At 39.9% G+C, this 15,549-nt stretch overlaps 1 protein-coding gene across 1 annotated transcript; it reads right to left on the reverse strand.

The window, feature by feature from the left end:
- Positions 1–1,015: 1,015 nt before the first annotated feature.
- LOC104450717 (phosphatidylcholine transfer protein) lies at positions 1,016–6,424 on the reverse strand. Its single transcript, XM_010065393.3, has 6 exons — positions 5,919–6,424; positions 5,589–5,736; positions 4,165–4,425; positions 2,587–2,668; positions 1,828–2,021; positions 1,016–1,567 (listed from the first exon to the last, which is right to left on the reverse strand). The coding sequence occupies exons 1-6, from the start codon at positions 6,146–6,148 to the stop codon at positions 1,301–1,303; spliced, it is 1,182 nt and encodes a 393-aa protein (XP_010063695.2). The 5' UTR covers positions 6,149–6,424; the 3' UTR covers positions 1,016–1,300.
- Positions 6,425–15,549: the final 9,125 nt, after the last annotated feature.

Below are 15,549 nucleotides of genomic sequence, written 5' to 3' on the forward strand. Positions count from 1 at the left end.
CAGACTTGGGCTTAAATTGAACTGATAAAAAAAAAAAATTTGTGCTGCATATTTGAAGGATAGAGATGTTCTTATAATAATCTAGAGGCACAGGTGGCAGTGGCTCGCCAATCGCTCGTCGATGGCACGCCCACTGCTCGCTTGATGACTAAGGTAAAGTTAGAGTTTTTGAATATATTTTCAGAATTATAAAGTTGAGCAAGGGCAAAATTGAAAGAAAAAAACTCTTTGCATTTTGGAAATACAGCCTTCCAAAATACCGCAAACTTGCCTTGGGCTAAAAGCATTTAGAGAGCTTTGGGCAAATGCAAACCCAAAAATTTTGCCAAATAGTGACTTTGAAGCCTAAAGGCCTTTGCAAATGATGAACTGAACGCACTTTTGATATGGATTAGAAATATTATTTTCTTTTCCTATTTTTCACATTGGTTGGAAATGGATTAATTTTCAACCATTTAAGACACATGAAGTTATTAGGCAACCTATTTATAAGTGAATCATCAAATGTGGGTTCTAGACCCATTTTCACACCTCCACTAATCTATCTACTCAAATGCCCAAGCCATCAAAGTTAAGTGAATCATCAAATATGGGTTCTAAACCCATTTTCGCACCTCTACTATGTCTACTCAAATGCCCAAGCCATCGAATCGAAGTCTGTCGGTCGATCGCTTGATAATCTTACTAAAAGTTATGCTTTGCATGTATCGCAAGTATTCACAAATTTCCCTTTTCAACGCCAACTCAATTGCACATTTTCTTTTTGGCCATCAACAAACTCAACTACACATTAACGTGAGGGACCCTTTAACTTCATTGAAAGCATGTGCCATACGAAAATCTATCTTGACCACACTGATGTTTTCTTGGTCAGTTGGACGGACAAGGGTCGTGTCACATTTGTAAATCAATCTCAAACTTAATACCGCGGGGCTTCCATATCAAGTTATAAGGTTGGTCCCTTTTTTTTCGTAGAAAAAAGTTTATTAGAACGAGGGAAATCACCCCCACGCAGTTTTGGAGAATGGGCTGTTTGTGTATAGAAGCTGACAATTCTGTTGTGTACATTTGTTAAGTCTTGTTCCAGGTAATTACATACATTTGACCAGACACAGAGAAAAATATAAATAAGGATCGATCTCTCCTTTTTGTTCTGTGTTTTCCAACCCACGCACCTCCCTTTTTCCCCTCTTCTATACACCTTCCAACCGGCTGTCGTTGTGCGACTAGATCAGCCTAGTGTTGTAACGAAACATACTTTGCTCTTTAGACCTTCAGCGTCTTCATAGGTCTTGGTACCTCAGTCCCGCAGTCTTTGACTGGAAGAAGCACCGCGCTTACTCAGTTTTGTCAACACGTAGCCGACGGCTACTTTAGCTCCAAGTGAAGAGTGGCCACGAGTCAGGCAAATAATGCCCCCGAGAAGAAGAAAACCATTAGCGAGTGCTTTCTTGGATGGTCTTCTCAATAGTTTCTTCTTTTCAGTGATCGTTTCACCACGAACTGAAGGTGCTGCAGCCCCTGATGAAGAGTTAGGGCCGCTTGACGTTTGTAGTTCACGAGGTACCTAGGAGTGAGAGAAAAACACATATCAGCCATGTAGAAAATTTCGGAAGAGAGTTTGACTGCAGATATAACAAGAAAATAGGGAAAGGATAGAGCAGCGTAAGCTCATTTCTTGGAACTAAGGAGATCAATGAATTTAGTGACCACCGCAAAATCAGAAGTAACCCTATATCTATTATATGAGCAATTAATCAGGTTATGGCGAAACTAAAAATGACCTTGAAAAACTAAAGCACTAGCAAATTAATCTCTTTGTCAGACCTTCTGGATGAAAGTGACAGCACTGAGAGATGAACCATGTTGCATGTGACTCGATGAATATTTGCGTAATGCACTGTCCATCTTGCACACGTAACTCCATATGCCCTTTGCAAAAGCCAGCTTTGCCATTTCTACATTTAAACCGGCATCTTCTTGATGGAACATTCTAATTTCAGACGCATTCCTGCCAGGTACTGTAAAGCAGGGGGGAAAGAGATTCATGAAGTAAAAGCCCATAAGCCTGCTGATACGAGGCGGTCAACATGCAATGCATGTTTGCCTCAACTTCTAAACATTAAAAGGTGCCTACGGGCTTTCCAACAGAAAATTATTATCTACTTAAATTTTCTTTTAAAATATTTAAAAGAATCTACACGACTCCAAATGACTTTAAATGTCAAAATATCTATCTGGTAAGGATTTCAGGTAGACAATATCATATAAGAGCGAAATTGCTTAAGGCTAAAGCAAAATTTAAACCAAAAGCCCCTCATGAATTTCTCGCTAAGAATAAAAAATTATTTTAGTTTTAATGGAGTTATAATTTTTTTTTAACATATTTCAGATTTTCAACAGAAAACGGAAGACTGATTTCAAATTTAAAAGTTAATAAGAGGCAGAAAGTCCAGTGCGGAAGCCACACCAAACAATCAAACGCCCACAAAGGGTTTGAGTTGATATCCCGGTCAACGAAGCTTCAAACAGAGTCTAGTATCAAGGAGAAGAAGAGTCGCTAAAACAAGAAGTTTGAGAACATACTTTTCCTGATTCTCCATCCTGATCTAAAGTACTTAACACGGACATACTTCCTCTGCTGTGGTGCCGAGGGATGTTGACATTCCTGGTAATAGTCGAAGAAGATAAGTGAAAGGCCTTTATCATCAAATACAAAGTCTTCTCATTAATAGTAAGTTCAACATAAGAAGGTCATGGATACCTACCTGATCACGTGTATAATTCTTAAAATCTCAATTAATCTAGCATATTGCAGGGTAAAGTGTGTGGACTATCTCTCAAGAGTACCAAAATATAAGTCACCGCAACTTGATATGGTCACATAACTTTCCTAGCCAGCAGCAAGATAATTTGGGGTATCAACTCTCCTCGAGGCTCAAACCAGTCCCTATCTACCACAAACCACCAACTTGAAAGATCTTCTGGACCTGTTTTAGCACCCAGAGTTGAGACATCACACTTAATATTCACATCTCTAGAGCCTTCAACAATACCTGGGGATAATTGCAGCCTCATTATAAAAGCCGTGGAACTGATGTGACAGCACTCTTTGCACTTAGTATGGCAAAATATAGAGCACGGTCTGGCATTGAACCCATAAGTCCTAGGTGAGGCCAAATAAAGATAAAGACAAGTAAGCCAGTGACAAGACACTCCTCCTCTCTCCTCTCTCACACAAAGTCTTGAGTCCTCTCAGAGAAGCCTCTACAGGAAGGAGCAGTCTCGTCCATATGAAACTTCAGAAAAGTCAAAAGCTTTCCTTGCTAGAATACCCCCTGTATCCTTTTGCAAAGCTCTTCTCAAGAAAACTCATTGTGAAATATGATAATCAAGCTTGACATATGACTTGCTACCACAACCACATGGACCGATAGGCTTACCAGCCTTTAACAAAAATATTCATCCAATCACATTATAGCTGCCTCCCTCTGCCTTGTTCTAGACCCAATCCTTACCAATGAGTCCCACATAACATTTCTTTAGGTGGTTTGTCACTGAATCAACATATGATAAGCACCATGGTCACAATCACGGAGAATCAAAATGCTAAACTCCTGATATTATCTTCAGCGAACCAAATTACAGTCTCAAGAAGATGAAGCAACAGAGTCAAAAGTTATGAGGTCTTATGCCAATTATCTAAACATATGGCAACTCCAAGTCTCACCAAACAATCAAATCATCTTTCCTTGGCATAGAGATGAAACATTAATTTATTTCTGAAATGGAAATGTACCAATCATCCAATATAGGCAGTCATCCCATTAAAAATATCCCCAAGACTGAACTCCTGAATAAACCTTGAGAAATTAGGAAAAAATTTAGTATTACTCTGGTACAGAAATAAAGGGCAAGTGATATTTGGCATTAGTTTTAAGTTCTGGCTGTTGGACCAAAAGCATCTGCCATATGATCTCCTAACCATACTGTCCTGTCACGCAATATAACCAGCATGCGAGCATATGTGAGAGAGAGAGAGAGAGAGAGAGAGAGAGAGAGAGAATCTAGTTGTATGCAAGCAATGTATTCATAAGATCCATCATTCAAAAAAAGAAAGCTCGTCAATTCAGAGTTACCAGAGCATAGAGATGTGTGAATTACCTTCGTAAAACAGTAGAAAGCTCCATCTGAGTCCTCCCAAAGCCTCCAGGCCAATACATACTCTCTGGCTGTCAACAATGGAAACTTTTTAATCGTTCGACCAATTTCAGTTCCATTATTTATATCCATATGCAACTGGACATGCTCAGTGACAGTTTTGTCCCATTGCTGCCTGTAAAAATTATCCATGTAAAAGTCTCTCAGCAATTCAGGAGAGCAATTCTCAAATACTGTCACACTCAGGTATTTCAGGGGGCCATCCTGTAAGCAACCAAAAAAAGAAAGGCAAGAGATAGCTCACAATCAGCTCATGAAATTCACGAAAGCAAAGATATTGTCACTAGACCTATAAAGAAGCACACACACTTCCTGAGATTGACTCTGATGATAAGATTATTCAGTCAAAAGTGAAATAATATGATCAAGCACTACGAATTGTTATGATACATCCTAATGTATAACCACGTAATGGGGTACTCCTTGTTCTTTCACCCAATGTAGCACTCCTTTTTGTAGGTATCAATAGTTTCTTTGGCACTAGGTTTAAGGTCACTTCAGCCATTTTGAATAGCTATAGTGTCCTTTTCTCTGTGAATTTACTAACTTTTTTCGCTCATTTTTCCAATTATATAGTTGCAACGTATGAATTCCACATTTTCTTAGGTAGTGCGCCAGGTTCTCACCTTGAAAGAGTCTCCTGATAAAAGATGTAGCACCTCTCCATTTAGCAAAACCAAATTGACATGCCTTTCGTTTCTAAATGATGCAGGTTGAACTTTCACCAAGAAGACCCATTAGGCCTAAATCCGGGTTGCCGGTCCTTAAAGATTCAGGATGCACAATTTAGCCATGCATCGGACAACTAATGGAATGATTGCCTTCCTTTGTTTGATCAAGGAGTCACTCACTAATGTAAGAAAGTACGACAGTTCGCTGTCTTAATCTTCACAATTTTACACCACGTGCTGCTTTGGAGCTCTTATAAAACCATTTCGGTGAACTAAAGAGCAAAGAGAATATAAAGACTCGGTGACAGAGTGTTTACAGCCCAATTCCATAGCGATGAAGGAATGCTAACTGCAAACGCCCTTAATCGTAACAACCATCTACCTCCAAGGTTCAAATGGAAGCCAAAGGTAAAGCATCAATGACATAACAACAGCGGTTGTGCTGATTTTAATGGCACAGCAAGCCACTTATGCTTCAGCACATGTACGGTACCGATAGCTGCTACATACTGCCGACATGAAGCACGTACTGAGGGAATATGCGACACCTAAGCATCATCATACTGGTGTACAGCTTCCTCCTTTCCTTTTCCTAAGAAACATTTCTCTACATGCAAGCAGGAATGGATAATCTCACCACCGAAGGGAACAACATGCGAAATGCACGGGAGAGCATGACAGCGAAGCGGGAGAAACCTTGGGTCTACAGCACTTGGCGGAGTATGAGACCAGACTATTCCTTTTCTGGACAACATCCTCCCATCTCTCCTCATTGCTATTGCTCTCGTCCAAATTCCGAATCAGAAACCTCAAATCATCGTCCGACACGGCCTCCGAGAATCCGCTGCGGGAGCACAGAACTTCCAGTCAGATTCCTCCGGACGAAATTCAAAAGAAAACATCAAAAGAGTCGACGCCGGCACGAGGAGCGGGACCGCCGCAGCGAAGACGCGATCCCGCCCGAAATCATAACAGGACGAGGGTCGAGATCGACGAAAAAAACGAAATCAAACGGGAATAGCTCACCCGATTTGAGGAGACGCGGCGGCGGAAGAGGAGGAAGCAGAGGGGAGCGCACACCTGAAGAGGAAGCAAAAGAAGAGCCTCAGCCTCCGCCGGCAATGCCAGAGGAGCACGAGGAGCAGGGCGGCGGCGGTGGCCCACCCGCCGCCGCCGCCGCCGCCCGACCGCCAGAGTTCCTCCGCAGAGCGCCGCGAGGAGGCTCCCCACGACCCGGGCCCGGTCCCGATCGCCATCCCACTCCCCACCCTAAGACCGGCGGTTCCGTGGCTCCCGCCGCCGCGCGACGCTCATCGTCTCTGTCTGTCGCTCCGGGCGGCGCGCCGGAAAGAGGAAGGAGGGAAGTTCTTAGCTTGCGTTCTAGTCTTTTCTTCGCCTTTTGCGGGGTCACTGGTTGTTAGTATCGATGTCTAAACGATCGAGAGAGAGTCGCGCTGGATTAGATTATCCCGACATCATGTGGCCGAGGGCGGCTCTCCCGAGATTCAATTTTGCTTTCGCCCCATCCCCAGATTCCCCCCCCACCCCACCACCAGCGCGCAGCATTCCCGGGCTTTCTAGGATTGCGTTCCAATAAGTTCCGTTCATTCTAGAATTCTTAATATATAAATAGAATAGAAAAGACCTTGGGTAAAAATTGGAAAAATTCCAAGACCGTCACTTTTTCGAATAAGAACTTTGAACTTCAGCATGAAGTATTGTTATTTTCTCAAATAATAATTAAAATGTAACTTATTTCAAATAAAGATATGAAATAGTTATATCGTTTCAAATAAGGATATATCCTTCTAAAGTATTTTCTTCTTTTATTTTTTTGAATTTCTTTTTCCTTTTTTTTTAATCTTTTTGAGTTTCTCTTCTTCTTTGCCAATGGTTGAGATCGGCGGAGATGCCTGAAGACCCTCACCCTCACCGATCGCAAGCGAGAGACAACCTTAGCAAGGCGCCCATAACAAGGTTGCCAAGCCCTCACAAGCACTCGTCGAAAAAAGAAAAAGAGAAAAAATAAAAGAAGAAGGAAAAGATAATTTCAAATAAAAATGATCTTTTGATGAAAATAAACCCCCTAACTGAGCTTAATATTTAGCCTACCAGCGACCAGTGAGATCAGGTCCTTATTTAAGATTGATATGACTATTTCGAGTTATTATTTAACACAAAGTCCACTTAGCACTATTTTTTGGAATTTTCCCTTGAAAATTATAGGGGTGATTGGTTGTCTATCTAATATGGTTCTGAGATGAAATAGAAAACTGGACCAAAAGAACCGAGGCAAGACTAGTCTAGTCCAATGGGATTAGTCATTATTTTTTTTTTTCATCTTATTATTGAAAGCATGACTAGGACCAAATCAAAGCTCGAGACAAATCCTATGCCTCCATCTAAATATCTTATCTTCCAATTATAGGCTCCTATTTCCTCGTAAATAATAAACTGAACCCACTAGTTCTTTTGAAGAAATAGAAACAATGAAAAAAAAGTGCATATAGTCAGTTCGGTCCAATTCTCGTTTGGAATCGAGAATCAAATCGATACTCTTGGGAATCAGAACCAAACCAATTCGGTTCGGTCTAAGCAGTTATTGATTCAGACTATATATTTTACATACCACTATTCATTTGTCCCAATACTTTGGATAAAGATTAAGACAAAATGCGCTTGAATACAACTCGTTATAATCGGGAAATGGTCTGTCAAGGTACCTTAAAGAGGCTAAAAGATAACGTCTCGCTGTTTCATGCGGGAAATTGATTGCTCGAGACTCGCTTTCTCTGTATTCTTTTTCCAAACATAATGTCCTAACTAAGTAACGAATTTCGACCTTTCCATCGCCCATGTTACTTGCGCCTGATACCGCAAGCGAAGATTTTATGTCGACTTTTTCGAGGGCCCGCCATCCGTCGGCACCCCTGTGCCCCCGCGTTTAATAGAGAACCCGATTCGTGAAAATGAATACGACGTCGAAGTTTCCTTTTGCCGTAGCTCGCCAGAAAGGGGAGGTTTGCTAGACAAGAACAAATAGGAAAACCCCCCTTGGATTTGATTTGATTTGATCGTAGGAATGCACGAGACGAAATAACTTCGATCCTACCAGCCATCATGTTCTTGGTCCTATCAAACAATGTAGATAAGGATCCGAATGGACGTGGATATAGGGTGGGCTGTCCTAAAAGAAGACGAAAGTCAAAAGTGCGGATAGGATAAGGTAAGGGGAATTGTCAAACGATGTCCAAGAAAAAATAATACTCCCATCATTTCTTTTAGACTACCGGCACCGTTGGCACCGGCATCACGCCTCGTCGTTCCAATTGCCACCATCGCCGTCTACTGTCTAGGACTAGCGCCAACTTCACACCCCTATTAACGCTACGACAATCCACCTAATCCGCCGATAGCGTCGTGCCAAACAGCCATGACTTATTGCCGCCAAAACCACCACCATGGCTTGAACGCAACAACACAACTAGGCTTCTTAAGACGTGATGTATATTAAATATGTTAAAATGGATCATATACCATTTCTTAACCCATATCTAATAGGCTAGGTTGTTATATCTTATGTGAGTTAGTTATGTTTGACAAATGGATGGTATACCATTTTTTAACCCACATCTAATAGTTAAGGTTGTTATATGAGTTAGTTATCTTTGGTAAATGGGTCATAAATGGAGATCAACTCTAATGAATCATAAATGGGTTTAATTTGAATATTAAATAAGTTCACGATTTACTTAAACTCAACCCACCATCATGATTTTCTTTTCACTCCCTCGATCTCACGCTTGCTTACTCTGTACTTTCACCTTAATTTAGTTATGCATTTTCCTATATTGAATTAACATAAAAGTATTTTAACAATATGAATAGGATCATATATGGATTATTAAATTTGTATTACATGTAAATGAATCAATTTGGATCAAATCATTATTCAGCTCAACCCATCCATTTGATATGTTTGACGTGTATTGATCAAATACATATGCGTTCAACTGCTGCGCATCGTCAATTAGCAGTGTCCGGGCAGCTCGGTTGCACTCTCGAGGTTGAAAATGTGCACGCACAGTTCTGTCGCACTCTCAAGGCCACTTCTTTTGTTACAATCTCATGGTCATGGGCTCACGAATTGGGCTGCCATCGATCAGCCAGTCCGGGCCAAGACCGAGAATGAGATAAGTTGGGCTCAGTGGTATGCATCGTGTAGCCTGATTAAAGCACGGGAAAAAGAGTCGTGATCGATTAGTTCCTCACTCAAGACTTCGCATTTGAAGAACCAAATTTGCATGTAATCTCTTCTGTAAAGCCACGATCGATGGAGATTAGCGGAGTCTCCCGACGATTTTTAAGGTGCAATAGTAAGAAGAAGAAGAAGAAGAAGAGATTGTTGTGAAAATTAACGAAGTATTTTGACAAAGAGAGTCAATTGCCTCGGTGAGAATTGCGGGACAGAAAGGCATGAGAAGGGGACTTGAGACGAATATAAGCTCTCGACCACACGAATTCACCGGCCCTTTTCCACGTTCTGCAATGATGACGAAGGAGCTCCACTAATGCATTTACATTTGTTGGCCCACGACCTCGAGCAACAGTCGACTGGGTTCACAAGACCTCTGGCCGGAGCCACGTCTGCCCAAATGTAGCTCACCGGCGAAGGTTTGAGGTTTTTTTAGGACAAGAAAAAACTAGCAAAAGTCATTTACAAGTGTCATTTTTTCCAAGAAGCATTTAAATCAAAGTTGCTTCCTAATATATCTTTAAATTACGCTTTACCAATCACTACTTGCATCTTAAAAAAAAAAATCATCTAAAATCATTTGCATTACCTCAAAATTTTCTCTCCAAAAGCCTTCTAAAATGCAGCCAAATGGCAGGACGACTGTTTTTTTTTTTTTTTTTTGCCTATTATCATGCTTCATTGATTTTGAACCGTAGTTTTAGGATTAAAAAAAAAGAAAAGTAAGAAAAAGCAAGAGTTTAGTGAGGAAATGCGAAATCGCCAAGAGCTTTCTGAGAATGGAAAATGAGTTCCTCTCCCAAATTTTTTCCATGGAAAGGAGGCTGATGTCCGCTGCAACAAAGTGCACGCCACCCTAGCAGATAGTGAGTGGCCATCCTTTGTCACCAAAAAGTGGCTCTAAAAGATACTGAGGAGTCTGGAGGTCCCAATAAGGAAAAGAACAGACATTTTGGGGACCACAATGCAATTAGCACCCCCACCCCCCAAACAAAAAAAACAAAAACCCAAAAAATAAATAAAAAAAGAGGGAAAACTTTAGGATCTCAGAGCCGTGAACACACGTCCCCACCACCACCATCCCCCCTCCTCGTCCCCGGGCCCTCCGAGGTAGGATTGCTACGGACCGTCAAGTAGAGGAACGATTGACTGCTCTTAACATTCACTGATGATGTGACCTTTTACGACCCCGTACAGAGGTGCTGCTTCGGAGCTTCCGAGGTCGTTTTCCAAAACCTCTTTACTTCTCATACCAAGGATGTGTATGGTTCTACTTCTGACGAAGGTTTTTAGGAAAATACAGATATTTTTAGTTCAAAAGAGATTTTTCGAAATGTAAGCAGTGTTTGATAAATTGTATTTTTAAGTATGTTGGGAAATAATTTTGACTTAAATACTTTTTTGGAAAAATTACACTTTAGAATGCATTAAAAAAAAAACCTCAAAATCATTAGTGACCCAACGGTTAATTGGCGGTTGGTGAGACTAAATTTGGTAGTCCACAAGCTGAATCTAGCGTAGCTGGCCTCACTTGAGGTCGCCCACTCTCGAGCGACGTGGCTTGAGTCTCGTGACCCTAGGTGAGATTGTTGTCGCCAAATTTGGCTCATCGAATGCTCACCGATGACCTAAATCTTTGCCAATGATGTCACATGAGGTAAGAACAATTTTCGAAATTATGAAAGCTTGGCAAAGTCCAAGTTAAAAAGAAAAAAAAATGTATTTGCATTTTGGAAATGCTCAAAGCTCGAAAACACCTCCGAACTTGCATTGAGCTAGCCTAGAGACGGAATTGCATCTCCCTTAAGCTCTCGAAAAAATTTGCCTAATGCCATTTGCATTTACTCAAGGGGCAAATGGATATGTACTGCATATGGAAACACCATACAACATACCTAGCACTCCATTATTAGGTCTCCAACGGCGGTCAATTCAATCATAAATCATCTTAAATATTCGCCAATTTAGTTTTTCTAACCTAACGTGGATGTTGACTGACTTGCATGGCATAAGCGATGCTAATGTAGACAGTTTTTATAATCTTTTAAAAAAATTATTTTTTCCCAAAGGACCGGTGGTCCCCATTGGCCACAAGTGAGGGCCGTGAAGCCCTTGCGCAATTTATGCGAGGGATGAGGACCACGACAAGCCTCACCAAGTTTGCATGAGCAATGAGGACCACAAAGACCATCACTTCACTAGATTTGTGTGAGGCAAGGGCTATCGCGGCCCTCCCTACACACAAATCTGGCTCAACCAAGGTCGAGAACCCTCATCTTGCATAAATCTAGTGAGAACCACGATGGCCAACGAAGGGTCTTGTGGCATTTGCATGTACATTCGAGAAAGAACGGTGAAAAGAAAAGGGTAAGAAAGAAAAGAAAGTAATAAAAAATTTTAAAAAAAGAAAAAATTTGTTCACGTCAATATTGGCTATACAAGGATAGCTAGCGTCGATATCACCGATCTCTAGTCAAAATTGGCAAATCGCAAAAGTTTTATGAGTAAATTAATATTGAAAAAGCTTAAGACTAAATTAACTGACTGAAAAGCCTCAATTAATGTCATGGCTAGAATAAGACAGCTTTGAAGATGAATAATGCTATGGGCGGCAAGCAGCAACTAAAGAAATAGCAAGACTAATCGCAAGGGTGAATGAATAATTCGAAATTTTTTTTCTTAAAAGCATTGTTTATATCGTTTGAAATAGTTAGTTAATGAGAAATGTTTTATATATTTTATAGATGATGGAAAAAAATTCACTTGCAAAAGATTATTTATAAAAAATATATATATATTTTTTTATACAAAATAAACGAAGGCCCTGCCGTCGCAAAGGAACAGAAGGGGGAAAAAAAGTTGCAAAGCCTGCTTCCCCTACGTGTGTGATGACGGGGAGATGAAACTACGAAAGGCTGATGGTAATTGGCTGGGGAAGTTCAAAGTCAGGAAACGCTCGGATTTGACACCAGAGGAGAGCAATCTTAAGGTGCGATTCCATTGGCCGTAGAGCGGCTGATGGGTTTTAACTTTTAAGGACGCCACGATGTAACCGGGAAGGGAAAGCCTGACATTGAGTGAGGGGCCAATGTAAAGAGAGGAGAGACGCAGGTTTTGATTAAAACAGAGGGCTGAAGCTCATTGGTCACCATCGACCTAAAAAGGATTTGGGATTGTGATATGGCCGGAATCCTCCACCTCTTATGTGACGTTTATACACAAGGTCTTCTGATTGCTGATGGTACTGGCTTGGGGGCCTAATAAAATGGGAATCTATCTCGAGCTGTCACACCGTCGATTGCGATTTAAGAGGTCATCAGACAAGTGCGGGACACCATTTCTATAACCTTTAGAGGATTTCGAGATCTGGTTTGTTGATAACCTGATATTCGAAACCTATCAATTATTTATAAAGTATGATAATATCGTTTCAATGATAAAAAGTTACTTAAATACTTTTATATGCCCGACTGTAGAATACAATTATAATAATCCATAATGGTCCCTATCTTCCACTATCTTTTCCCTGCTTCTCACAATTGACAGAACTCGGATGAAAAAAAAAAAAAAAAAAGATTCGAGACAGAGATTGGATTCTCCGGTTGAAGAATTGCGTAAGCAAATATGACGAAAAAGAGGGGTTCCCAATTAACTATCCCGGAATTTGGCGAGTACTCGATAACTTTGCCTAGGGATACTCTTGTAATTTCAATCCAAACGCTTTAGCGACAAATTCAAAAAACAGGAAAAAAAAAGGAAGAGAGTTTGTTGCTTGATGAGTCGATAACAGTGGCAAATGACACAATGATGCAAGAAGCACTAGTCCATTTCGATCCATATAAACAGTGCAAAAGTAAAACGTTGCAATCTCCTCTCATACCTACCTTGCTTTTCTTGGACTCCATCGCTCCCAAATTGACCATTCCCAACCCCCAATGGCCCCTCTCCCCCCTCTCTATCTCTTGGCCTTTGACGAGTTTCCTCGTCCACCCCCTCTTCTCTTTCTCTTTTAGCCTTTCTTTAATTTTATTTTTCTCCCCCGTTCAATAATGTGTGGACCTCGTGCCATGTACCCATTGGTCTCTCGTCATCATCATCATTCCGCCATTATTTTTATGACGAAAATAAATCATCAAGCTCAAAGGGCCAAACCAAGTTGCAGGCCGACTATTTTCTTATTACTTTTGTTGTTAATTATTAAATTATTAATAGGCTGCAGGTAGCAGCAACAGCGACGGGAAGTGAATATTGCGGGAGGAGACGTAATCAGTGGGGCCAAGCCCACTGGTACTTTCGGAATCAACGGGAATCATGTTAAATCTCGCTTAAAAGCAAGATGGGCAGATCTCGAATCCTTGTTCTCTCGACAAGCCCTTCCCCCGTCCATGACGTACGATTGTAGAATGAGGTCGTCGTGCCTTCATGTTCCTGCATAAAAAAAAAAAAAAAAATAGTAATAATGAGGTCGTAAGTAGAGAAAAGAAAAGAAAAAAAATATGTTTAACACATGAGGTTTTTGCTGAAAAGAAATATCAATTGCTTGGTTTTTTTTAAACTGTGTTATGTGTAATTAATGTACTGAGAATTAGATTAATCCATACGAAGTGTGCTTAACTGATATCTTAAAAGTATAGAGCTTAAATTTTTTGTGGACCCTATCAACCATTTAGAAGTTTAAAATTATTAGAAGAATGCATGATTCAATATATTAATACTTTCTCTCATGTGTTAGTCATATTTTGCTCTAAGACTAAGCATGAAAGTATATAATCAGGAGGTGCATTAGGTACCCAGAGAGATTTGAACTTACAACATCACACTTTTATGGGTATATATATTTTTTTTAGATTACTATCAACTGTTTTAAAATGTTAATAGGAGAAATGAGAGCATGATTTATTATTTAAATATTTTAATAAAAAACATGTTTACCTTGGTTCTTTACATGTCATTATTATTATTTTTTCGCCAATTGCAAAAGGACGGAACAGAAAGCAGTCATCATCCAAACCCCACTTCCTTTTGAAAAAAAATGACCATCTTCACATCTTCCCCATTGTCCTCGTCACTTTGAATACGGTAATATTGATATCAACGCCTAATTTTTGCATTAGAGTCCTAGATTGCAACGCAAAACCAATTAGAAAATTATCACAACAATGCGGCGCCGCAGCGCTTAATATCAAAAGGGCATCTCCGATATAATTAAAATACTTAGGCGCCAAATTTCTGTGATTCTCATGGTGAGCGTGACGAAGGAGTGATCTTCTTGTCCTCATATCGAAACATGGCATGGATGATGTGAAGGGCAGGCGATAGATTGTCAAATTTGGCATGCTTGGACCATTTCGATCAGGAACAGCACATCGGGTTTAGCTTTTGGAGATGGTGACTCTTAAGTTTGGTCATACTCTTCAAGTGGGCGATCAAGTTTGCTTTGTCTTCTTTTCATGATTACATTGTTTCCTTTTCTAAAATTTCATTTAATTATTTTATCAAGTGGGTGATCGAGATTATTTATGTATTTTTTAAAACCATTTTCGTGTTGCATTAAGGCTAAGCATCGGATTAGGCAGAAGAGTCCATTATTGTTTGTCGGGTCCCTAATAGAGACGTGATTATTACAAGACAACAATAGTTACCGTCAGAATTGAAATTTTTTGAATGGCTTGTATGCGTTGGGTGGTCTTTTTCCTAGTCGTGATGAAGTTCATTTCATGCGGTGGGGCTAGGAAAGTTTTTATGTGATAGCCCGACCTCGCCTTGTAGCACGATAGATCTTGTGAATTGATTCATAAAGTAATCTTCTAGAAAAAAAAAAATCCCATCTAAATCATCTACTCCAAAAGGCTACCGCCTTTAGTAGGAATCTTCAAGAGCTTGACTCGTAAGAGTCGAATCGGGTTGTTACAAATGTTATTAAATCAAGACTATCTAGACACGTATACCCTTATATATTATTTTGAATATATCTGCATACCCCAACTAAAATGGGAAAAAAAGAAAGACCATCTACTTCATTTCAATCAATTGGTCCATTGAAACCCATTAAAATCATTCGCCTTGGTCACTTTTATTTGCTAAATAAAGCAAATATCTACAACATTTTTTTGCTGCTTGATGATTGAGAGTGCTAACTCAATGGTAGCTAGACTTGCCAACTCACTTTAAGCCAAAATAAATACAATGTTTTATTTGCTTCGCGAAAAATCAATGATTTGAAAAAATATTTTTCTAATAAAAGTGTTTCGCGAGAAATGAATAATTTTAAATAATTAATCAAATAAAAATGTTTCCATTACCAACGACAACTTATATCAAAATAGTTTAGTGGATGGTTAATATATTTTTTCATTCATATATATTTGTAAGCAATACAAATAACGATATTTTGGATAATAT

The sequence above is a fragment of the Eucalyptus grandis genome, chromosome 6 (assembly GCF_016545825.1).
Source record: "Eucalyptus grandis isolate ANBG69807.140 chromosome 6, ASM1654582v1, whole genome shotgun sequence".
Lineage (NCBI taxonomy): Eukaryota > Viridiplantae > Streptophyta > Magnoliopsida > Myrtales > Myrtaceae > Eucalyptus > Eucalyptus grandis.

Coding starts and splice junctions, on each gene's coding strand:
- LOC104450717 (XM_010065393.3), bottom strand. CDS start 6,148: ATGGCGATCGGGACCGGGCCCGGGTCGTGGGGAGCCTCCTCGCGGCGC. Junction 4,426..5,588: donor CCAAGTGCTGTAGACCCAAG/GTTTCTCCCGCT, acceptor GGTTGCTTACAG/GATGGCCCCCTGAAATACCT. Junction 1,568..1,827: donor CTGTCACTTTCATCCAGAAG/GTCTGACAAAGA, acceptor TCTCACTCCTAG/GTACCTCGTGAACTACAAAC.